A 26,622-nucleotide genomic window follows, 5' to 3' on the forward strand; every position below is an offset into this window, starting at 1 on the left:
CAAACAAATTTTTACTTTAGACTGTTGTAGACATTGCTATATCTTTAGAATATAAATTCAATTTGTAGTATAAATTGCATCCTAATTATATCAAATCTTTATTTACCTAACCAATGAATTAGTAAGTTTTGCCAACGCTCGGCAGGCTGCTCTGGACATTGGCGCTACAGTTGTGTTCTTTCATTTAAGAGCATGCATACTTAGCTATCTTTTGCGGTAAACAGCCTAACTGTACTCAAGAACTCTCAGAGAAGACATGCACACTGTGCCGGCAAGAAAATTTAGATTGATTTATGAAAGTGATTCAAAGAAACCAAAGTGAAAAGTTCATTGAAGCGAAAATGCATGCATGCAGGCTGCAGTCATGAAAAATTCCTAAAATCTGTTCTCTTCTTGCAGCTCTTTTTCGGTATTTATTGGTAAATCCCAAAATGTATTATTTGATATACGATAACAAAATATTGCATTGCAGCAGTAATCACAAAAATAAGCTCAAAATAATGTCAGCTGAACGCGACGGCTGCAGGTTACCAGTGGCGCGCTTCATACCATTTCGATCGCAGCGCCGCCACAGCGTTGTGTGCACCCCATCCGAAAACACGCTCCGCGCTTGTCGTTTGATCTACTAGACCAAAATATGCACTCTAGTGTTCGCGGGCAGCTGCGGAGAAAAGCGCTGGCGAAGGATCGCACCCGTTGTGCCGACAGCCGATTACACCACCCGCCGTTGACTCGTCGCGTCTCCTCGTTTTGTGTCTTTCGGTGCGCACGCTGTGACAACGTGGCGGAGTGAGCGAGTGATTTTGCAACGCGAAGAAAGGGTGTGTGTGTCTATCTGTCGTTGTGATCGCGGCCGAGACCGTGCTCAGCGAGCCCGTAGCGTCGCCCATGGCGACTCGGCATCGCTCGTCGTCTGTGCCACCGGGTTCGACCGCCGTGTTGCCAGGCAGTGCCGTGGCACGTTCCCCCCTACGATGAGCGCCGTCGCCGGCCGCCGATGTCCTGTTGAAGTAGACTACGCATCTTCCCGAGGCACAACGGCACCCGTCGACACCTGCCTGCGGCCCTTTCGTTCAACCAAGCTGCTGCTGTGATCCGTTGGACCAGCGAAAGCGTGCTGAAGACGGGAAGTCGGTGGCGTACGCGAGGATTGACCGGTAGGTACTCCGTAGTTTGCCTGGCAACGAGTCTCGCACCTGAAGAGAACCACTAAACGAAACTGGCTTCTCGATTCGACTCGCTTGCTATCCTCGGCATTCGAAGAGTCGTTGAAAGCGGGACGTGATGCAGACATTCGCACATGCAGGCTGCGTGGGAAAAAGCGCCGTTCGCCGTACGTGCATATCGTAAAGTTGGCGTGCATTCACGACTCGGCGTTGAAGGTTTCGGAGTCGTGGCTTTTTCGGCTAATAGCAGCCTAATGTAATCACACGTGTATTTTCTTTTTCTTTTTAATCTGAACGTCATTCGACTGATGGTAGTTTGCTGCAACGTTCATTTGTTCATTCCTAATGACGAGTGAAGCGGTGGCATCATTACGTGTTGCAAGATCAGCTTTATTTTCTTTCGCAATATTAGAGCTGGCACTGTCCATTGTGGACGCGGTAATCAGCACATCAACGATCTGAACCGATCTACTGGCGATCACTTTGTAGCATCTTAATCACATGATACTGTGGCATGGCGTAAATGTCTGGAAACGCAGAAAAGAGCAACCATAAAAGTTAAACAATGAAGAATTAAGCCATGCACTGATTGTCGAAATTTTCAGCTGACGTGATAGTCGTAGGTGCAGTAAAAGTGGTGTTTTCGACTACATGGCGCAGTAATACTCTAACCTCGTTATAAACAGGTCGCATCTGACACAAATATCTTCTTCATATGCGGTACTTTCTATAAGCATGTATTCGTTACATGTGGATTATCAGTTTGAAAAATTCTGTAATTGTCTTGCCCGTTATTGTTATGTTGTGGTTTGACCGTACTTGTCTCTATGCCCCACTCATGACTTCGTTATATTGCTTGCTGGAATGGCATCAACTGACTGATCAAGCTGGTAGTTGTACTGCAACATCTCAGCTTTGCCCAAGTCCCACAATGTTAATGTTTTTGGCAAAGAACTTGTTTATCTAAAGCAGCGGTTGCCATGAATGTTTGAACACTTGGAGCCTGAGAAGCTATTTGTAGAGTTCACTATGCTGTCAGTCTTAGTAAAACTTTTCTTTAAAGGGGCCCTGACCCACTCTTTATTGAAGTCAGGAAATGCATTTGAAGTTAAAACAGACTATTTCAGAAATACTTTGCTGCATGAAGTATTTCAACACATTCTGCAAAGCAGAGTTATTGGAAACCAAAGGTCATCTGTGATCCCATTCACAGTGCGCCTGCTCTTTCAGTGCCTAGCACTGCGAAGGCTACTGTGGAGTAGGGCATGCCCACGATGCTCCACTTACTGAACGTCACCGTGGCACGCAGCTCAAATTTGATTTTGAATGTTCACATAGATGCCACTACTTACGATTTTGTCACCTGTGACCTGCCAAACTCAGTTGTCCTCCGCGAGCTGCAGTGCTCTCAGTCAGCGGACTTGTCGCGGCACCCCGCAGCGGCCACGGTATCGATACTACGTAGCAGACTACAGCTACACGTACCTGTAGCGTGTGTGAGGGGCTTGAGTTCGTGCTCACACTCGTAATGCTCCAGCCTAGCCGTGCTACGTGGTATGCACCAGCTTGATCGACGGATAGTAGCCGCATCCAACTTTCGCATATTGAAGCACTATCAATAGCTCAATACGAAGCGAAGTCTGCCAAAGCATTCAGGAAGTCTACCAAGAGTGGCCAGGGGTGAGCATGTGGTCTGACCTTAAGTTTCATGTGGTTCAAAGCTGGTTGAGTGAAATTAGTTGAAATTAGCGGACCCAATGGCTAAGACACCAATAAACAGGGTGGCCATAATTTTAACTCCTACGCTGATGGCCAGGCATGAGCAGACAATTGTCAGCTTCTTTCAAAAGTACATAATTTTTATTGCAATTTAAAACAGATTTTCGCTTACTTCAGCCTGTTTATTAAACTGCATCAATAAATATACATGGTAACACTGGGAAGAAGCGCACTGATCCAAACACCATTATTGATTGATGTCAGCCATTGGCCAATAGCGCCATGTATGGGAATCTGCTATATTATGAAATAAAGCAGCCCAGAAAGAGTGAAGAGCGGGTTTCTTTTGAAAAGAGAGCGATTAAAAAAACAAAGACAGGTGATCTTGGCTGCACTTGTAAGCTCCATGCACCGTGCATTAGTGCAAAATTTGGCTGTGATGTTCACAGCAGCACATGTTATCCACGGACTGTGTTTTTTCACCGAGCTCGAGGGATGGTTCAGGACTTCTTTAATGAATTAGATAAGATAAGGACAGAGTTACATGTCAGCTCGTTTTATTTCATGCAAGTAGTGCCAGTGACAGTGTGTGGCAATTTGCTATGAATTTGCTAAAAAATTGAGTGTGCTAGGAGCACTTGCTAGAGCAACTTACGGATGCGAGCATTCCTAGATTGTTCCATTGCGTATCGAAGTATATTACGCCATCACTAATAGCCACAACTTGTGTGATCGTTATTCGAAACTTGTAGCAACTCTTCTTTGGCCGGCGCACAGACATTTCCCAATGCATTAAGGCTTTATGATAGTGCCATAGCTGAAAAAAATTGTAGATTGCTTAAATACTGAGATAGGACGTAATTTCAACATCCATTATGTTTTGTACTGTGCTACCACTGTCAAAGGTGTGCAAGTTGGCCAGTACTCATTCACAGCTTAGAGCCACTGGTCAAAGTTATGGCTCACAAAGATGGAGCGGTGTTCTTGCCTTAGTGGCCCCTGACATATATTTTTGCTCCTGCCAGCAGCATTTCGAAGCCATGAGATCCAGCCACCGGCTCTGTGATGGAGATTTCAAATTGAAAGAAGGGAGCCTTGTTATCTTCCAAGCTTATATGAACACCCTGTTATGCATGTACAGTTGACCACAAAAATTTACAGGACATAGAATTTGCTAAATTGAAGTTCTTGCAACGCCTCAACACATGGCCTAAAATCTGAAGTTGTAGTCTGTAAGAGTTTTTGAAGCTTACACAGTTGTCCAATAAAGCAGAAGCAGTATGCCTTGACAGAGCAAACAGAAATTCACATTTATGTTGGAACAAGTGTCCTACAAACTTTTCTGGCCTACAGTCCAGAAAAGGCATTTGGCTCATATTTTCTTTGAAAAATTCTCTCGTTAATAAGCAAGTTTGCTCATGATGTTCACCAAATGCTGTGGGACCCTTGAAGAACAACTACAACAAAATTTTGGGCAACGTGAGAAGCCTAGTTTGAGATAGCATAAATATGAAACCTCGTTCATGCAGTACTTTACTTTTGAAATACAAATGGATACATCACAAAAAGCTAGCAAAAATTAGCATTTTTCATGCCAATACTGAAAAATAATATCATTACTGCGTGCCGGAAATGGCACACAACCCAGATTGTTGAAAATCGACACAGCTCATTTTTACAACCTCCCAGATTAGGTGGCATGCTGAAAAATGGAGATAGTGGGCCCAAATTTACTTCATACCACCAAGTAAGTGTGTTGTCTGCTTATGAACCATTTAAAGGTTGTTAACAAGAAAACAACACAATTACCAGCCCTGTAGCTTTGCAGCTTCAAAGTGTATATACTGCACATGTATAAACAATTTAGCCAAAGTGAAATTTCATCGCACTTGGCCTCATTCCGGTGACGAAAGTGCTAAAACAAGGCACCTACTGAGCAAACACTTCTACTTTCTCTCCAGGAGTACTGCAGGTGCTCAGCGACTTGGAGAAGGCGCCAAGATGGCAGTGCATGCAGTGGCAGCCGCGGCGGCCGCTGGCGGGGCCAAGCGCAAGGAGATCTACAAGTACGAGGCGCCCTGGACGGTGTACAGCATGAACTGGAGCGTACGACCTGACCGGCGCTTCCGGCTCGCCCTTGGCAGTTTCATCGAGGAGTACAACAACAAGGCAAGCTGGCACCATGCTCGCTTCTTCTGCTGTCTGCTTTACAGCCGTTGCAAACAAAGTGGTAAACGGAAAAAGCCATGATGTCTGAAGAATTTGACGGAGGGGGCTAGTTGGTTTAGCACACAAAAGTATGTGCGCCATCCTGTGTTTGTGTCCTTGCTGCAGTCTGGTCCTTTAGTTGTTTTTTGACACAAGCTTTAGCGTGACGTCTGCTTTGTGACCTGCCACGAGGGCGCGACGGATATGGCGTTCTGCTGGTGAGCATAAGGATCGTGGGTTTTATTTTGGCTGCGATGGTGACATTACAGTGGAGCAATAAAACAAAAATGCTCATGCGCTCAGACTTAACTGCGTATTAAAGAATCGATGGTGGTCGAAGTTAATCTGGAGCTCTCCACTACAGGATCTCTCATAGCCCTCTGGCTTATCAGGCAAAAACATTAGTCAACATGTGTTGGGTAACTAGAAGTTCTCTATATTAAAGTTGACTATAATAAGATGCTTTCTTCCAATTCAGGAGTATTTTGCTACTTTCATATTGCCAGTTAAGTAATTTCTGGATTGTTAGATATAGAGTTCCAGCATTGGTCCAGCTGGAAGCCTATGCCTTCCAGAAGACCTACAACTTGCATCGTCTTCTGCGCCTTGTGGCTTGGTTCCTGAGGAAGCCACCATGGCACTGAAGGCAGAGCTTGAGCTGGAGGAGAGGCAGCAATAACATGTTTATTTGCATTTTGTTTGTGGTAGTAGACAAGAGAGAGACAGCTAGCAGAGGAACTGAAGCATGCAGTGGAGGCTGCAACCACCGGCAGGTGCCACGAGAGCAAGGAAATCTAGTGCAAGCATGAAGTTTACCCCTAGACAGTGTACAGCACCAGTTGGAGTGCCCTGTTGTCCTAACTTGTGTTGTCTCATCGACACTGAACATGTTCCATTATGAACATCACCAACCAGCCCAAAAATTTTAAATTAAGTTATGGTGTTTTATGTGCCAAACCACCATCTGGTTATGAGGCATGTCGTAGTGGGGGACTCCGGAAATTTGTACTGCCTAGGGTTATTTAGAGTGCACCTAATTCTAAGTACATGGGTGTTTTCGCATTTCATCCCCATCAAAACGTGGCCGCCGTGGCCAGAATTCAATCCCGCAACCTCGGGCTCAGCAGCCCAACCCCATTGTGACGAAGCAACCACAGCAGGTGCCAGCCAGCCCAGCATGATGTGATACTGACCACCTTTGGGCAACCTGAATTCCACAATAAAGGACAGGTCTCGCAGCTGGACTTTGTTGCACCACTTGTTCTCAGCTGGTGTCTTATGAAACTCTGTCTTAACAAAGCATGTTATCAGGATGGGGTACAAGTAGGCAGCCCCAAAAACCAAAATATTTTAACATTGTTCCAGAAATGTGCCAGATCAGTGCCATAATTGAACTTTAAATTCAAACCTAATGATTAATTAAATGACAAGAGAAAGGCCCAATATGTGTATCACTGTATCTATAACGCCAAGCTGGAATGGGTCTTATAAATTTATTAAAGTAAGTAACAAGTACTAGATCTCTTCTACCCCCAAAAGAGGTTTGTTAAGCCAGGCGATTACCAGAGGTGAACTATTTCAACAATTACTATTCTTTTGCAGGTCATTGAGAAACCCTTCAGGATAAAAGTAGTAGGTAGTAGTAAGGACTGCATCGTTACCTGTTTGTGTTGATTGTGGCCTGGTGCTTTGGCTGACTGTGTTGTACCTGGTTGCAGGTGCAACTGGTGTCCTTGGACGAAGACACTTCAGAGTTCCTGGCCAAGAGTACCTTCGACCATCCATACCCGACAACAAAAATAATGTGGATTCCTGACACTAAGGTAAGTTGGGTCTGATAGACTTGAGTAACTTCATTTAATTTAACTTCATTGCTGTTTTTTCACTGCTTTTCATTTTTTACTGTTGCTGCTTTTAAAAAAGGAAATAATGGTAACTTGATGTGCCATTTGTTGAGGCACATGACTGAACACTTTTTCGCGAGCACTTTTCAGAATATTAGCAGGATTCATTGAATGGCTGATCAAGGAAAAGTTTATGTTTGCAGAAATATGGTGGCGGCTTTGCACACTCATAGGACAGTGGAATGTAATCTCAGTTATACTCTCACATTTCATACTGTGGAAATGAGCTTGCACATGGCGAACCCAGCTTATGACAACTGCCTAGTGGAGGACGCAACTCTCGCGTGGATTCAACTCTGCTACAGCATTTTCTTTGATTTAGAGACCAGACGACTATTAACTTTTCCTTCCTCGTCTTCTGTGATTGTTCCAGGGTGTGTTTCCTGACTTGCTGGCGACGAGTGGGGACTACTTGCGGGTGTGGCGTGCGGGCGACGAGACACGCCTGGAGTGCCTGCTGAACAACAACAAGAACTCCGACTTCTGCGCACCCCTGACCTCCTTCGACTGGAACGAGGTGGACCCCAACCTGCTCGGGACGTCCAGCATAGACACCACCTGTACCATCTGGGGCCTTGAGGTACTATAGCCACTGTCAGCATCGTGGTTTGGGCCATGGGTTTCTTCGCAACTTCACCAGTGCTTTGGCAAAGAATGTGCCTGGACATCTTTTGACACCATCGTTCATGTGAGAGAGAGAGAGAGTGTAACGAAAGCTTAAGATGGCCAACCATGCTATCCGCTGGGCCTACTTCTTCAGACGAGATGTGTGAATTTACACCAACCACCCAACAAAATAAAGAAGAAAAAGAAGGAAAAAGCTATAAATTAACAAACAGTCAAGATGACTTACAAAAATTGAGAGAATGTCTATCAGTCCTAACTGGCATAAGTATAACATCAGGGCCTTCGAGACTTCGATTGCGTCCCCACTTACTTTCCATTGCCCTAGAAAGTCACTAGTCCGTAGTTGTTCTTCAATATCAGGTGAAGTCTTTGAAGATGACCATGTGCCAGTCAGTTTTGCCAAGTTTTTCAAGTGTTTTTTCAAGTGTGTCGCTGAACTCGGACAAAGTTGTCACAATGTTTTCTCTAAATCTTACTCTAATGTCACTAAAATTGTCGCTAATACTGAAGAGTAAATTCTACATAATGGAAGCGTCTTTTGGAACACCGTAATACAGTCGAATTCTAATGATTCAACCCTGACAGCACTAACAAAGTTGATCGACTCATCCGGTGGGTCGAATTGAACAACCGCAGAAAAAGAAAACACCCTGCTGTTTCATTTGCCAGAATTTGCCCTATTCTAGCATGCTCCCTTATCAAATAGGCGACCACTTTCTAGTTGTCTAAAGTAGAAGGCTAACATAGAAATTACGTTAATGTTCTTAAGTAAGTATATCTAACGCGCACCCAATTCTTTAGCAAGAAAACCATTTCATAATGGTGACGGGTTTCCTGAAGTTATCTTCACCGCAATACTATCGTGTTATGCGGTAAAGCATAAAACGCCACAATGGCGGTTTTTGTTTCTTATCTGATTGCATAGTGCTGGCTATTTTCAGCCCATTTGTAATGAAAAAACAATCGGCGCGCATCAGAATGAGGTAAACATCATAATCATACATTGGTAACCTACGGCTAATGCTTGAAACTATTCTTGGGGCAGAAACTATCCTTGGGGCAGGCCGAAAATAGGTGTTTTCGATGAGCCATGACTTGTGTTTAAAACATTCACCGTCCACTAAGCTCCTCCGATGTCACTAATGGGGTCACCATAGGGGTCAGGAGCATGCTTGCTTACTGGTAAAGTTTGAATTATCTGGCGAAGGCCAATTTTAGGACCCAAATGAAAAAGGTTTAGGCCCATAAAAATGCATGGGTGCTGGCTGAAACCATTGGTCAGGATCGAATTACCATATTTTTGTGCGTACAATCAGCACCCCAACTGCAACAGCCCAGAAGAAAAAATATTCCGGCATATAATCTGCAGAAGTAACTGTGTACAACACTACCCAAATATTTGCAAAGCAGTCTCCATTCATGAATGCACGACTCGTCTACATCATTTCTTCGGCCAACGGCTTTGTTCCCCATTCTTCTGCGATGCTGACAAAGCTGGATTCACGCTCTGGATGTTATTGTGGACGAATCAATCACATATCTGATGTGAATCGGATCACTTCGCAGCTAGCACTCGCACGACAACAGATGACAGCGCGGATGTAAAAGCCCTTGCATCGGCAATGGCAACGGAGCAAACACGACCGAGCCAAAAATGCCAATCGTGCTATGGCTCACCGCTGTATCGGGAAGCACTTCACGCAGACTGAGAAAGCGCCGCAGGAACGGGTGACATATGAGCTTGGCGGCGCGGCATGCACTATTCGCTAACTACTAAATGCAAAATGGTGACCCATAAAGCGGGGGAGAATGGACGACAATGAAAGAGGGGAGAAGGGAGCTTCATTATGCAGGGGAACGGCAGGAGGTGGGTTTCCCTAGGAGATCACAAAACTTTGAATGGCGGAGAACCTTTTCTTGAGGTGTGGCTTCACGGCAGCTCGCGCCGCACTGCCATGAAACCACACCTCAAGGAAAGGTTGTTTTGGTTTTAAGGCATGGTGGCTGCAGGGAGTTGTGCAACTGATATTATTGACGAACTCTGATCATCGTCTACTTCTTTTGTTTCTGCAGACGGGCCAGGTGGTGGGCCGTGCGATGGCAGGTGGGGGCGCTGTGTCAGGACACGTCAAGACACAACTGATTGCCCACGACAAGGAGGTGTACGACATTGCATTCTCTCGAGCGGGCGGCGGCCGCGACATGTTTGCCAGCGTGGGTGCAGACGGGTCGGTGCGAATGTTCGACCTGCGCCACCTGGAGCACTCCACCATCATCTACGAGGACCCACAGCACCAGCCATTACTGCGTCTGGCCTGGAACAAGCAGGATCCTAACTACCTGGCAACTTTTGCTATGGATGCTTGCGAGGTGAATTGGTTGACTCACTTATAGAACCACACTTCCGCTGTAGGAAATGCGGTAACGGAGAGTTGCAGAAAAACATGAACTGCTGGACGCTTTTTATTTGTGGAAATCTTGGTTAATGGTGGCTTTTGTATTGATTGTATACCTGTTGGAATGTAGTTAGCCATGTAAGTTTTCACATTCTAAGTCTGGACCTCTGTTATGGGGTTGATTGATTTGTTTATGTAACTTATCATCCCGAAGTGACAGTGTTACAACGAGAGTCATCTTAGTATTGGACCCTGGGTTGATCGTGGCTATTTATGGTTCATTAATGCGCACCTAAGTCTACGTATGCAGCCGTTTTTGCATTCCGTCCCCTATGGAATGCAACCATCCATAAGTGGTTATCAAACCAACAACTTAGTGTTCTGTACTCGAGCACCATTCGGCCAGTGTTGCTGATCTTACTGTGAGATCCTGGAGCTCAGTGCACCAAATATTAAAGCACATGCTCAATCTGAAATCAATCTAAGAAGTCTCACTTGAAGGAAGTTTACAGGTATTAAAATTGTTTGTACAGCAGAATGTCAATGTAATGTATTTATATATAACGAATGCAGTCGAACCTATTTATAAAGAACTCGATAGTTCTACGAAAAGTTGTCATTGTATAAGTAGTTCGTTATATATGAACTCACCATTGAAGTCGTGCGAAAATTGATGGCACTGAAGTTGGCGTTGCAGTTGTTATTCGACACCACTTTGGTCTGATAGTTGGATTTGGGTCCAACTGTCGGATTTTCAATAGCTCCATTTTTGTTGCCAGCACTTTCCCGCATCTTGCTCTGAATTTCTCTTTAAAATGCACACCAGTTCTTTTAAAACGGTACCCAGCTAATTCCGATCACCTACCATTTCGCAACTGATATACTATTTTATTATCAGCAGAACATTAGTGGATTCTGTGGACAATAGCAAAGCCTTATAGTTGGCTGGAAACAGAAAGTACGACGGCATCCCGTCATTTTGCACAGGTCTTGCTGTTACAACTGCAGCATCCGTCACGCGGGCATGCCAAAAGCTAAAAAGTTACATTTTTAACGTTGCTTCAGCCAAAAAAAGTATAAAGTTCGACTGGTAGAACTATGACATCCTAGAGCACTGATCTATGTTTAGCTGGGCTTAATGTTGGCCCTAAGTGTCCCGTCTGACACTGATTTTTAGTTCTGATAGTTTAGCAGATATCTTTTAAGAATTTTATTATTTTTTTCATGAGAAAGATTGTCATAGCTTTACGTCGTGCATTTCCTGCTATGTAATCCAGTGTACCTCCACAAAATTAGGCAACTCTCGTCCACTGATACATTTAATTCGGCTGCGCAGACTCATGCATGATACAACTGTTGCACGTATCACCCAGGTTATAATCCTCGACGTGCGAGTGCCATGCACACCTGTGGCGCGGCTAAACAACCACCGAGCATGCGTCAACGGAATCGCCTGGGCTCCCCACTCTTCATGCCACATCTGTACAGCTGGTGAGTAGTACAACCATGTCTTCTGCGAAGCATGTGGCGCTTTTGTGTACTATTGTGGTCAAATAAACCACAGTCGAGTTAACGCTAACTAACAGGTATGATTTTCGCTGGTACGCTAGCACATTGCTTTCTGGAGTGCCACCCCACTCAACACTGAAACTTGACTCTAGAAAATGAATTGGTTGAAAGGGAAGGGGGCCTTCACTGATACATGGACGAGGACAGGATCTACCTAAAGATAAAGTATTTCTCCGTGAATTCAACCCCAGTTAATTAAATTTTTCGGTTAATTCTATCCCAACCAAAGTTCCTGGGCTGCGTTGATACATTTCTGTGGGACCAAACTTTCGTTATTTTGTTCCTGAAATTACCCTTTGCCAGATAATTCGAACTTTGCTGCAAATAGTGGCCACGGTGGCAACTCCAATAGCGCCCACCTGGGTCTTAGTGGTGCTCAGGGTACGGTGAATGCACTAAACACACCTCTTCTCCTGTTGAAAACACCTGTTTCTGGCTTGCTCCAGGAAGATTTTAAAGCGACAACGGCAGTTCACAGTGAATGTATTGGAGTATTTTCTGATTCTAACATGCAGTTTTTTTCACCCAAAACATTTGCCTAATGATTGCTTTAGCGGTGCAGTCAGGTATGAAACCAAAACGAAAATTTGTTCCCAAAAGACTACCATCAAAGTAACCATAGCCAACTTCATTTCCACTGCAATTACAAGATAGCAACTATAGTTGGCAATACAGCAAGTTCTCACATAGCATAACAATGATGACATACCACTTTCATTCTCATTACAAAAAGACATTCAAACAATAAGATATTTTACATGCTAACGCCAAGAAGTTGTGCCACATGTTCGGGTCGTTTTTGAGAATTGCTTGTGTCACTGGACGAACTAGTGCATTCGATAGTCTATGTGTGGGCCACTATCCCATTTGCGATTGTTGCAGGGTCCTTTGATAAATGCAAATTATTATCGAACATGCTACAGATTTGACAGCAAATGATATGTTGTGCTTCTTCATAGACAGTGATAAAGTGTCTGATGGTGATTACAATGGACAGTGATTACAATGGACATTGATTAAATAAATTTCCATTCTGTGAAGGTAAAGCTTACCGGTTTCGTTATTTCCTTATTACCAGACTCAGAGGCAGGCTACATTTTTCTTGCTAAAGAAATTGGATGCACATTCAATTTCTGCTTTGTTTTTGAGCTCTAATGTCATTCTTACATTAGTTTTCAACTTTGAACCCATAAGATGTGAGTGCGCATTTGAATCAATGATGTGTTGAAGACGTGTTATGGTATTTTTTCCGCCTCGTTTCATTCGACCACTTTTATCGGTCTTGTCAGGGTAGAATTAACTGAAGTCGTTTGTCGTGTCCAAACATGGTGGTCATAATGTGTTTCTGGCTCCTACTATAGCTTCTGGCACTTGCACTACAGAAAAGCATAGCCTCCGAGATTGGCTTTTGTTACTCCAAGAGAGCCTTTAGGGAACCAGTGCTGGCTGGGAGACACTACGACTGTTTTAGTGTGCAACTAAAATATGGCATCACCATCCAGTAGGGTGACCTTGAAAATGATGGAATGTTTTGAATGATAACAGAAACGCTTGTATCATTACAGTCGTCAACCAATAATTCGGACTCGACGAGGACCACCAAAAGGTCCAAATAATCAGGAGTCCAGTATATGAAATTCGCCCAAAATAAGTGTCTTTATTCCACAAGTGGCCATAAATGGTGTGCCTTATTCCCAGATTGTCACTTTCAAGGATACCTGCCATTTCACGTTACTGACAGAAAACACATTGTTATCTACAAGCGACGGCATTCTTGGCACATTGTCCAGTATGCTACTTTATCACAGTGTGGAAAGCTGCCCCCGCTGGCGCATCCAGTGCTAGTTAAAGGGACACTAAAGCGAAACAACAAATCAGTTTAGACTAATAAAACATTGCTTGAGTACACTGCAGGCAGTCATTTCAAAATAGTACTTTGATTATTAGATGAGAAAATGAAGGTCGAAGTAGCAGTATTTGAATTTCGCGCCGAAACCCCTATGCTGGTACGTCAGTGTGACGTTAGGGATCCCAAAGTATGTTTTTGCGTTTCGGCCGCGTTGGCCGAGTAAAGGTTCCCGAAACTTACCATGTTTAATATTTGGTTCCTTTATAACACAATGTAGTCAATCTGTACCGCTATATACTTAAGTAGACGCTAGAAGGTGCCATCAAAATCCATGATGTCACAGCGACCAGGAGCAGGAACTTCAAGGAGGCGTCACCACCTGTCTTTTGTTCTTGCACTTTTTCTAGCTTGCCAAGCGTCTTATTGTAGTAAGAGTGGTGTTTTTGGTGTCTTAGAGAGGTAATTTTCTGATGCAGAAGAAATCATTTTTTGCTTTAGTGTCCCTTTAAGCAAAAATGAAAGCATCTTTGAAAGTGTTTGTTGAAGAATACGGCCCAAGTTCGTCAATGCCTTGCTACGTGCACATACACTTGCTTTTGACTTAGACACCTTGTGGCTGCGATTTTCTAGTGATGCATACCTTTTATGCTATTCCCAGGGTGTGTACCAACCGGGAAAACCGGGAATTCTCAGGAATTTTGAGTAGTCTGGAAAAACCGAGGGAAAACTCAGGGAATTTGTGCCTCTATCAGGGAAAATTAGCTGTAATTTTATTGAAAGGGTTGAAAGTCGCGGTAATGCTGGCTCGAGTAACAGACAGGAATCGCAATGAATCGTCTTTGACGCCCTGTCAGCTGGAGGAGTTGCCAGTGTAGAGTCAACGACCAACTTCCTAGGTTCCCGATAATTTGGACGGCTTCGCGGCACCCCCACGTACCCCATAGAGTCAATGTATGAGAACGTCTGAAATTTCGGACGCAAGAACTCTTCGCCGTCCAACTTTCTGGACGTTTTGCCATGACCGCAGGTTTGAAACGGCACTAATCAAGCCACCACCACTGCCATATTGATTACCTCGCCGCCTCGAACCGGCGCTCTAGCATGCAGATCCGCTGGCAGCCGTAGCCACCACTGTGGCAACGCAAGGCCTGGCTGCTTTGACGTTCGCTATGAAGCTCCTTGCCATTGGGTGCTGTGTTTTTTATAGAAAGAATTCGCTACTGTCAGCAACGGCATGGACTCCGCCTATGTGGTCCTTGCGATTGACTGAGAAGCTTGGAAAGCACGGTGCGTTGCATAATGGCGGTTCCCGAAAGTCAGCTTCACCTTTGTACAGGAATGTTATTTGGTGAACCATACGCAAGAGTATTGCAGTGAAGCATACATAACACACATGGGAAGGGGCTATTGCCACCGGTCACAGTATGTACAGTCGCCGACCGTTTATTCGGACCTCACGGGGACTGCGGAAATGTCCGAATAAACAGGTGTCCGAAAAAGCAGATTAAGAAAAAAAAAATGAAATTCTTTATTTCCACGCACTTATTCGGGCTCGGCAGTAGGCTTGAAGAATCGTGAGTGCGCCATTCACGCTGTTCCGTTTATGCGCAATCAGATAAGCCTGAATCTCGGAGAGGGTCATACGGTCACTATAGGTGGCTGAAAGCACAGTCACTGCTTCTGCACGCTCCGCATGCGACGGCAGCGTAGCACATGGTGCATCATCTTCCGACTCGGAGTCATCGTCCGGCGGAGCAGCAGAAACCTGACGAATGATCTCGCCGTCGTCGAGTTCTGTGCATCTCAGTACAGCAGTGTCAGCACTTGTGAAACTGTCAAATGAGACGGTGTCCGGAATCGCAATGCAACCACAGCGCAGGTCTCGGCAGAATATTTTCCGCGTCAGTAGGGAGCACATCGGAAGGCGACAAATCTTAGGCCTCCCGGCAACCGCTTGCCGGCATTCCCCAGCGCAGTCTGCGCGGGCACTGTCGGCGCCATTAGACACTTGACGCGATGTTTCCGTACGCCGCATTGGATCACCGAAATCTCGACAGAGCTCACAACGCAAACACCACCATGCCGGCACCAGTCACACAAACGAAAAACGTGCTGCTCGCAGCGTCGTGTGCGAAAGAAAGAAATCAGCTGCTGGATTGTCCTGACATCGCTTACTAAGCTGAAATCGGAACTACTGTACGACCACTCTATCGAACCAGGCAGAAACGATGATGATGAGCGGGGCTTTCCAGTCGCACCACTTCGCGGGGCAGCAAGGAGGCTCAGTTCAAAACAAAAATGGCGTTCAGCAAGTCGCATTATGCGCCACGGTCAGAGTCGGTGCATGATGCCCTCGATCGAGCTGGCTCAAGAAGTGTCCGAAAAATCAGACGAGGGGTTGCAGGGCGTCCGAATTTTCGGCAGTTGTTATACATTATGGTCTATGGGGAGAATGGCGGTGCCGCGAAGCTGACCGAATAATCGGGCATGTCCGAATTTTTGGAGTCCGGAAAATCAGTCGGCGACTCTATTCCTTAATTATACATGCATGCACCCGGTATTGCCTGTCACAGTACGAGCACCGATATGCCTAATACGTGTACTGACAAAGCACCACAGGCATAGACTGAATGTGCCTGTGGCGGTTTGAGCCCCTAAGGGCCGTAAATGACGTGCATTTATTTTTTCCAACTGGCCGATTTTCCAAACGTTCTCGCGGCTCCTAGGGAGTTTGAAAAATTGGCCGTGGGCTGTGCAACTGACCAAGAAGATGATTTAAATGGACAGTGGGGTGAACGAGTGGCGGAAGGAGGACAAGAACAGAAAGTACCTACACATTCAGGAATTAACGGGAAAGGAAGCATGCTGCTGCCGTTTTGAAGGAGCTTGAGCTCAAAAAACAAAGTGTTGACTGATGCCGAGATGCAGGTGTCTCTCTTTAAAACCAAAATGAGCTCTTTGAAGCAGTGAAACACAACACTGACGTGGTGTGCGTGGGCTCAGAGTATACTTCAACTGTCCTTACATATGTGTCAGGACAGTTGAGGTTGCCTTACGAGCTGTTGAGAGAGAATCTCAATTGTGACAAAGTTTGGGCCTCATACCACTGAGCTTGCTATCAGTTGATATAAGTATTTCATATTCGAAAATATTTGCTTCTGTATGCATCTCCTTTTTATTCGTATTTGAGAATGTCCGACTCCATTTGCAATTTTTTTAAGACATTTTATTTGCTGGGTATTTTACTAACCCCTCCCGCTTCCCCCTCATCTATTCTCTTTTTGATTAACATAAACACTACTCCTTAGTATTCAAATTGGATGAGGTTGCTTTTTTTTAAAATTTTTTTCATATGCTTACTAGAGAGTGACAGCATCGGGCGATATGGTTTCATCCCGTCTTTACATAAAACATACTTCTTCATCGCTCAGGGAATTTTGCAGAGACACTCAGGGAAAACCTGTAAAACTCAGGGAATTTGGAGATGTCAACTTGGTAGACACCCTGTATTCCTTTTCACGCTTCACCAGTGATCAGAGCAACGCTTTGCCTGTGTTATCAGTGGGATCAGCCAGCCATGAACGGTGGATGATAAGAACTGAACGGAACTTGCCCGACAAATCCAAAAATCACAAATGCAGCCTTTACGACTTGGCTTTTCCATCGGTTTGGGTGCGGTCAGTGACTACTACATAGACTAGGCTTCGCTAGTTTCGGCATTGAGGTGGCAGTGTCATGCCTGGCGACTATGCCGGCGACATATCAAAACAAAAATATCAGTATTTGGGCTCGACTTGGTGGCCAAATTAGCACATGGCCATGCAGTCGGAGTCCAAATTATCGCACGACACGCTCTAAGGTGTCTGAAATTTTGGCCATCCTTAAACGATAAGTCGATGAGGCTAGTGGCAATGCCGTGGCACTGTGCGAATAATCAAGCACGTCCAAATTGTCAGTGTTCGAATTATCTGTCAGCAACTGCAGTTGCTAATGCTCAATGTATCCAGTCAAGCTCTGTCCATGACCATGCCCATGCCGATTTTGCGCTCTGTAGTTAGTGGAACGAGACAGGAGACAATGAACGCCTTCTCTGGTTGTGCCAGCTACAGTGACGAAAGCACTGCTCTTCTTGAGAATCTGTAAATGAAGGAAGAACCTTGCATGTCCGTGCCTGCAACACCTTGTGTTTCCAGAAGAGTCTCGTATAGACCGCAAGAAAGCTTGACAACATCCACTTGCATCCCCAAGTCTTTCCCTACCATGCCCATAGGGCATCATCTGCCTCCTAACGATGATTTCACATGCCATTATCAAGACCTTCAGCGCTGCTCACAAACACGCTGCACCATCTGACATATAGTAGGACAACTAAACTTTTGTTTCTTATGTACTTTTTTTTTACCCACTTGCTGGGGACTTTTGAACGGGCGCCAAAGACGCACGCATGTTTTTGGAGCCACAGGTCCTTAGCATAGAGAGCAAAGCTTTCCATGTGTTATTAGTGGAAACCAGTGCACCATGATGCTGCAGCCGCAGCTCTGTGGAAGTAGTACGCAATGGAACAGACAAATGTTTCTCTGTGCCACCTTCCACATTTACTTGCCCTGTGCTTGCATGAGCACGTGCATCGGCCGGTGCAGGCTTTGTGAACGCATGGAGTTGAAGTTCGCCTCGATGTCAGTGAGGGAAACTTGAAGATGTTGTGGATGTCGCGAAGTCACATTACAATAGGCAAGGCAGTGACGCTGATTGCAAAGGGGTTAACTGTTTATTAAGATAGAATAGGAAAGCGATAGAATGGAAACTATTTACACGGACATCAAACTATGAGTCAAAAGTTAGAATTTCGGTCTTCTTGCTCTTAGCCGAATCTCCACTGAATCTCCTTCCAACGGCCCTGCACGTACCTAAAAGCATTCTCAACACCCTCCTCGCCCCATCGTTTGTCCAATCACACTGCGGTGCACGCAGTGTACACAGAACGGGGCTCCAGGGTAACACCATCCGGAGTTGCAATACGTCAGGGCCGTTGCCACAGATCCTTTGCAGTGCAACGAGTCTGTTGTCTCACAAACTCGCCAGACACACTCCCCCGAAGAAAGCACTTCCAAGCCCCACTGGGGCATCTGGTCCATTTGCAGAATGTCTTGGCATCGTGCGGTTCAGCAGTGAGGGGTTGACTTCAAAGCCACAGCACCACTTCCGCGAATCGACTGGCGGAAGCCCCCGACTCACAGTGAACTCGCTTACGCGCTCTTCGAAAACTGCGGCTCTCCCATGGCTATAACTCTCTGCCGCCGTCTTAGTGTCGAACCACGCGTCTCTTCTTACCACCCCGCGACCCATACATGCAGCCGCCCTCACAAATAACGCTGAACTCCACACATGGTTTCTCCATTGCTTCAGCACGTGTGCCTCACGTGGGCTTTTGTAGTCTTTAGTTGCAAATGGCACCACCAGTCCCCTTGTGAAAGTGCCTAACCTTACAACGAATAGTTCCTTTGATACGTGAGGTGGAAAAAGGCGACCAGCAGAAATGTGAATTCTCAAAGCAATTCAGCGTTCCACATTCAACTCAGTCAGCTGTGCTGAAGAACAAGGAAGTCATACTGGACGGCTTCGAGGAAAGCTCCTCAGTCATTCGAAAGTCTAAACGTGATTCCAAGTATCCTGAAGGGGAGAGTGCTTTCTTGAGTAACTGAATACTAAAAGTGCAAACCTCCCCGTGAATGGACATGCGCTCACCGCAAAAGCCGAAGCTCTAGCCTTCCAAATGGGCAAGCAAGATTTTAAATGTCGCAACGGCTTGCTTGAACGATTCAAGCGACAGCATGGCGAGTCCTCAAGACCAATTGTTGATGGAAGTTGCAGCCGTAAAACGTGACGCTGTAGAGGGGTGGCAAAAGCATCGGCTGAGCTCCCTACTTCAGCAATATGAAGAGAAAAACATTTAGACAAGGCTTCATTCTTCTACAAAAAATTGTTACTGAAGCACACATACACTACATACAGCAGGCGGATCCCCATCGGGAGACAAACAAAGCAAGGAGCATTTACTGTGCTGCTCGGTGCACCTCAATACCCTTATTCAACCACTTGAACTAATCCAAAACAATGCCGCGCGTTTCAGTTATAGCAATTGCAGCTGCACATCAAGCATAACTTCCGTGAAGAACTCCTTGTTACTTCCTCCACTATCATCTAGACGTAAGTGCTTTCGCCCTGCTTTATTTCATAAACTATATTTCCACAATTCTTACCTGTGCAATAACCTTATATCATCTCTATACATTTCCTCTTGCATTGATCATAGCCATAAGGTTGGAATAATTCAATGCCACACCAGAACCTGTCACGAATCATTTATTCCCAGGACCTCTCAGGAATGGAACCACCTTCCTGGCACATTTCTTGCAATAAAGGACAACTCAAAGTTTTGTTTGGTCATATCAGACATCATCACTCCCTAATGCAATTAACTATTCAGTTTTGCTAGATTAACCAGCCACTTTTCGCTGCTTTGTTATTTACTTATGTGTACGTTTTTTACCCGCTCCCCTCTGTAATGCGTAGTCTTGAGGATACATTAAAATAAATAGCACTTCAATGCCTAAAGACTGCACATGTGGAGTTACACATGTGCAGATGTGCACATGTGCTTGGATGACTGCAGCAGTTTTTGAGGCGTATGTGCGCTTCCTGAATCGAAAGTTCAAGGCAGAGCATTGCCATGAGCTTTACGTTGTTAACAACGGTCCCAGTCATGGGAATATTGAAAATCTCAAAGTGATCGCTTTGGAGTTTCTGCCAGCAAACACAACTGCGATATTGCAGCCTATGGATCAGGGCATGATTGAGACGCGAAATCTATACCGCAAGAGTCTTTTACAATGCATGCTCATTGCATGTGATGCTAACAAGGGCTACAACATTGACCTACTTGATACCATACATTTGTTAAACCATTCATGGAAAGTGCTGGCACCTTCAAAGACCACAAACTGTTTTGCGCATGCTAGCTTTTCCCAGCTGCACCTAGAAAAGCCTGACAATGATCACCATGCTTGCAACAGTCTCTACGAACGTGCACACAGAATCGTTGGTGGAAAGGTGGAAGGCAACTTTGACTCATTCGCGTTGGCTGACTCTGATGTTCCTGTCATTGTCCCAGATATAGCGGCTGAAATAGTAGACTTGCTTCTTGGTGGCCCCGATGAGGACGAAGAGCCAATGGACGAACAGCCTCGTGATACATCAACAGTCGAGCAGACGCAGGAAAGCCTCTGGCTGCTGTGAAACAAAGTTTAATGCGTGGGTGGCAACCACAACCTCATGCAGTGTTTAAATAAACTGAAGCAAACATTACTCGTGCCCGGCAGAAACACCCAGCAGACCCAACTGACTGCCTTTTTTGCAACTTCATAAAGGCTTGCTTCATTGAATATCTCACTCTTATACCAGTGTCACACCGCCACTTTCAATCACGATTTGCATCAAAATTCTTGACTGTGATTGTGTTCCTCCCATATCTTGCACAAAGGGGCTGTAATTGCAACCGAGAAATTACATCCCGATCTGGGATGTAATTTGACCCATATTACGCTTCTGCAGAGTTGTTGGGTTATTTTAGCGCTACTTTCTTAGCTTTTAAGGGGTAGTCGCTTTTATCGAATTTTCACTTGTATCGAATTTTTTCGCTGTCCCATTCACTTTGTTATAGTGAGGGTTTGCTATATGTTTTGGAGCTTGGGGGGCATGGAGGACAGGGGTAGTGTTGATTTGTGGCCGAAGCTCATACCTAAATCTTATGTTGCCACTGATTTACAGACCCCATTTCTCATGCTTAGAGTCAAAGCTGCAGTAGTTGAGCAAGCAGTGCGTTGGTCAAGGTCTCACAACACTCGTTTTGCAATGCTGAGGTGTTTGATGCGCAGTGCCTTCTACAGATCAAATACTTCATGCATTACAACTACAGCGTGTTTGTGTAAGGTTACGTTTCTTAAGGCCTTTCGTAAGGCCTTTGTGCTTCCAGTATGCATCGCACTATGTTTTGGTCACAAGTGCAAACGGTGCACTGGGGTCATTTGTATCAGAAATGGGCTGGTGTAAATGTAGGCTCAGATCAGCTATGCCCTCTATGTAATAATTACATCATACTTTACTTCTTAGGAGTATTACAATTAATGTTGCATGGCACGATAACTAAAGCTTAGTACTGTTAATTATGTTACTTGTCCATCTTTTCATACGACACACTATAGTCTGGTCACCAGTGCAAGCAGTGAGGCAAGTCTACCTAAGCCTTCACAGGTTTGCCTGCTGTGTATGAAACATGGTGTAAATATAATCTGACCACAATGATGATAACAATGACTGCCTGACGACTGTGCTTCTTGGTGTGCTGCAGCGGATGACCACCAGGCTCTGATCTGGGACATCCAGCAGATGCCGCGGGCCATCGAGGACCCGATCCTGGCGTACACAGCTGAGGGCGAGATCAACCAAATCCAGTGGGCGTCCACCCAGCCTGACTGGATCGCCATCTGCTACAACAGTTGCCTGGAGATTCTGCGCGTCTGAAACCGTGGCCAGGCTTTTGCCCAGTGACTGATCTGATCTCAGCGTCTCAGTGCACAAGTGCTGGCCAATGTGAAGAATCCCGGTAACTCAAACACTGAATACGGACGTGTGAACGTGCCTTTTGTGTCAAATTACTAATCGGTGTTTGGCTCAACTGTCATCTGGTAGCACTCACCGACTTGCAGTCATGACACTTGGAAAATCAAGGTTTCGCTGGCTTTTCATCGTGGTCTAGTGTGCACAAAGACACCAAAAGTGCATGCACCGAAGAAAACACACTCTTTGAACCTGGTGGTGAAGATATTTTTGTGTGTTTACTTGAACACCAAGAAAGAGGTGGTGATCCACTAGAAGGCATGCGCCGTCACTTTTCGTTGGCAGCGACAAACCAGTTGACTTCTACAAGGAAGAAGGCATCCATGCCAGTGATTCAGCTGAAGCCTTCAGCTGAATGCGAGGTGAAGTGGTTAGCTGTGCCAAACTGACCGTTGGTTCTTGCAGGCCTCTCCTGCAGGCCACCCATGGTAACTTGTGTGCCGAGCTTGTGATTGTGCTTTGATCTGTTGTACCATCATCATCGTCATGTGCCACACAGAGGTAGCCACATGGGCGTGTGATCAAACACACAATGTCTTCTGTGTTTTACCAATTGATGAAGCTGCCGTCTGCAGCAGCATGTTGTCTGGAAAGAGACCATGTGGTCATTTTTTACATTTTATTTAGCTTTTAGACTTTTACACATTGGAATTCTTTTTTATTGCACGGTAGGCTCTTGGACATTTCAGATGCAGCAGACAAGTGTACTTGAGCACAAAAAGCATGAGTCGTAAAAAAACGCATGTGCATTTGTTGCATTCAAACAGTCTGTGCATATCTTGCGAATGTGTAAAGAATATGTGCAGTGGTGCCTGGTCGCTACTGTCAACCAAAGTAGCCTACCGCTAAGTTATGCAATCTGAAACTATGTAAGTACAGCCTGTTTCCTAGCACCACCTGTTTGTTTGTTTTAATGGTGTTGTCATTTAATGCAAGGGCCAAGTACAACAGTACACTTGCGTCATTTTACATAGCTCATGACCTCTGTCGAGTGTAGCTTGGGTTTTATTGTATGTTTTGGAGCTGATGTCTGGCTGCCATTGTGTGCGAGCAACCGTGTTTTAAAAGTGGTGCATGGGCAGCAAACACTTGAAGGCCAAGATGAATGGCAAATTTTCTTTTTTTTTTTGTCATTGTATTCACGGCAAATCTCGAGGGTCTTTCCCTCAAGACACACGGCTCGTCGTTTGACGCCATGTCGGCTGAGGGCTTCCATGCAGGCACACTTAGTTTCAGTTTCACCATAGTGTGCAAGCTTTGGTAAAGTACTGCAATTGTCAAGAGCCTCTACTCTACAAATCGAGCATAATGTAGCCAGATGAGCTAGCCATTTTTTTTTTTGCTTGAACTATCTGGCATTAGTGTCTCTATGAAGGCTTTCTCGCATCATTACTTGCCGACATATGAGTGCGACGACAGCACTTACCAATGTTTTTTTGTTTTTTTTTCTTTCTGTGTACTGCCCTTCATGTTAAAGTATTGCAGTGGGTCCTTCATCTGGCAACTTCTCAACACATTTAAGTCGTCTCATTCATGACTTGAGGTCGATGCGAGAGCAAATCTCTTGTCATGTCTCCGTGCAGGGTAACAGTCATAACAAAGTAGTGCGGTCAAGCTAGAACCTTGGCGATCACTAAAACCTGTTCACCAAAGCAAATTTTCATGACATTCTGTTCTCACGGAGATGTGGCTCAGCACCTTGAAATCTCCACGGAAGTCACCTTTTTTCAATAAACATTCTTTGTGCCATGGAGGCAGTGCCCAATGTGCAAGTGCTGGATCATGTGGTGGATCTCCCAGTGACTCGGAACACTGAATTGGATGGCTAGCATGAGGGCCCAAGCATTTGCTGGGGTATTGTATCAGTGAACATTGAAAGATGCATTGGACAGTCGTGTGAACTGTGTAGAAGTGCTGAATATTTGTGGACATTGGGTTTTTGTGCGGTGGTAGAGAAACGTGCGTGTGTGGAGTTCATTTTTGACGAACTATAAGGGCATGCAGGACGTTGAACTTTGTTCTGTGTGCCGTTCCTGGACACAGCGACGTGCCAATATCTGTGACGATGGCGTCGTGTCTCACGAAGGGCGCTGCAATGTATGGGACAACCCGGTCAGTGGTGGGCCGTGATAGACTGACTGCGTTGAGTTTGACATCAACACCAGTCAAGTAGAGTGTGGTGGATGTGTTGGCACCCATCAACATGTCTTTATGATGCTTTATGCCATACAGTGTCTCATTTACAGACTGTGTGATGCCGTTGGCATTTGTCCTTATTGACAAGATTTCATGGAATCGCAGTGTGCCGAAGCCCTAGGGCAGTGACGATTGATATCATCTAGACATCTGCTTTTGTGTGTTTTGTTTATACATTTACATTCGTGTGTGACTAACATGATTCTAGCGGTGGTTTTGTCGATCCCAATTGAAAGTCCCAGCTGGCACACATACATATCTGTTTCGTTACATTGATCCTGAAATTGACCTCAAGTGGATAATTTTCATTTGTCTGGCCATCAAGCATGCACCTGAACTCATTCAGGTGTATCTTTAGCAGCTTCATTCATGACCGCAGTGGGTGCATCGTCTGTCTTCCCGGTGCTAGGGGACAGTGAATGCATTGAAGGGAAGTTATCACCAGGTGAAATCGTCGACTTACGGCCTGCCTTCGGCAGATTATGACGTGTAAACGCAGCTCACTAGGGAGTTATCATATTTACCCAATTCTAATGCGCGTCTTTTTTCCAATTGGCCTGGAAATAGCCTGCACGTTACAATCCCATACGGAACTGTGTTTCAGTGTCAGCAGCAGTGTACCATCATCATCATTGTCATCAGAACAAGGCGACAGAAGGAGTTTTTTTGCAAAAAATGGTGACGATGGCTTGTCACTCGCAGGCTTTCTATATGAAAACTCATTCAGAAGATAAGTCTTTTTATGTGCTAAGCTGGTGGCGACAGTTGTGTCCCGTTTTCGGCACTCCAGACACTTGCAAGTTTCACTGGACAAACTGGCAATATTAGTCAAGATATTGGCCATCTGCCATTGCATTTGCGATTGTAGTGGAGTCATTAAAAAAAAGTGAAATATCAAATGCAATGCACCAGAATGAGGACAGCATGTTGTAGCCCATAGGCAGTGATGAAAGAAGGTGAGATTAACAACGATGGTGATTACGTGTATATGAATTTTTGGTCTGTGGAGGTAAACATTACAGGTTTTGTCCCTATTCTAGTTGCCTTAACTGGAGGCATGCAACTAATTTGTGTGTCCATTATAATAGCGGGTGCACATTACACTAGGAAGGACAATAGAGTTGGGTAAATAATGTACTGCAAAATGGAGCAGTCGTATGATTGAACATTCTGCTTTTAACTTGAGCCAGTGGAGAATTCAGTCACTTTCGCTGATACCGTCAATGTCAAATTATGGAAGTCGACTGTGTTTGCGGCACCACTGGCATGTAGCACCGTAGATTCAGTGTGCATAATGGGTAGAGAAACCATTATCCACATGGTATCATCCCATTGAAAGGCATTCATAGCATAGAAGCATAAAACATCTTGCATTCCGATAACTTGGCCACTGCAAACCATTTCGAAAGGGCTGCCTTTTTGCCTTCTGTTTATTTTTGTGACCTCACCTTTGAGATGGTACTCGTCACCATAGACGACCCATTGTGTACATGTGGCATCACCTCGGTGGAAGTGCATTCATAGTGTCGTCAAAAAATAAAACATCCTGCATTGTGAGAATCGGAGTCCTTTAGTTCATGACTTGGCTATCAGTTTGTGGTGCCCTTCTTGGCTCACTTTGTGAAAAATGTCAGTATGGCTTACCAATGAGCAAATACAGAAGATCAAGACGCAGTGTCATTGTGTTGGAGGAGTACTGACATTTGTCTGCTTATTTCAGCCTTAAGCCCTAGAAAGATGCTGGCAAGCCTTGTTACGTTACTTCCTCTATATGATCGAGTTTGGTCATCTTTCCAACAGACTGGCGCAACCGAAAGGCCGTGCCGGACATCGGTCCGAAGACCTCACTAAATCATTCAATCGGTACTAGCGACGGGTGGTGTGTACAAAGGGCAGGGACGTAATCAACGCGAGCTTATGACTCGCGCTTACTGGGAATTCCTCGTTCAAGGGGAACAATTGCAAGCCCCTATCCCAATTACGAAAGAAGTTCCACGGGTTACCCAGTCTTTTCAGACAGGGATAAAGACACGCTGCTTCCTTCAGTGTAGCGCGCGTGCGGCCCCGGACATCTAAGGGCATCACAGACCTGTTATTGCTCTGTTTCGTGCGGCTAGGAGCCGCTTGTCCCTCTAAGAAGGTTGTAAGGTGCTGGGAACCCCGCACCTATTTAATAGGCTAGAGTCTCGTTCGTTACCGGAATTAACCAGACAAATCGCTCCACCAACTAAGAACGGCCATGCACCACCATCCACCGAATCAAGAAAGAGCTCTCAATCTGTCAATCTTCCCATCAACTTTCCCTCACGGTA

General features: G+C 45.2%; 1 protein-coding gene across 1 annotated transcript; it reads left to right on the plus strand.

Annotated features, from left to right (window-relative positions):
* The first annotated feature begins 560 nt into the window (after window positions 1-560).
* wap (DDB1 and CUL4 associated factor wap) lies at window positions 561-25,870 on the plus strand. Its single transcript, XM_065447564.2, has 7 exons — window positions 561-1,157; window positions 4,847-5,054; window positions 6,812-6,916; window positions 7,371-7,577; window positions 9,698-9,994; window positions 11,394-11,511; window positions 21,846-25,870. The coding sequence occupies exons 2-7, from the start codon at window positions 4,887-4,889 to the stop codon at window positions 22,016-22,018; spliced, it is 1,068 nt and encodes a 355-aa protein (XP_065303636.1). The 5' UTR covers window positions 561-1,157; window positions 4,847-4,886; the 3' UTR covers window positions 22,019-25,870.
* The last annotated feature ends 752 nt before the right edge of the window (window positions 25,871-26,622 follow it).

The sequence above is a fragment of the Dermacentor albipictus genome, chromosome 9 (genome assembly GCF_038994185.2).
Source record: "Dermacentor albipictus isolate Rhodes 1998 colony chromosome 9, USDA_Dalb.pri_finalv2, whole genome shotgun sequence".
NCBI lineage: Eukaryota > Metazoa > Arthropoda > Arachnida > Ixodida > Ixodidae > Dermacentor > Dermacentor albipictus.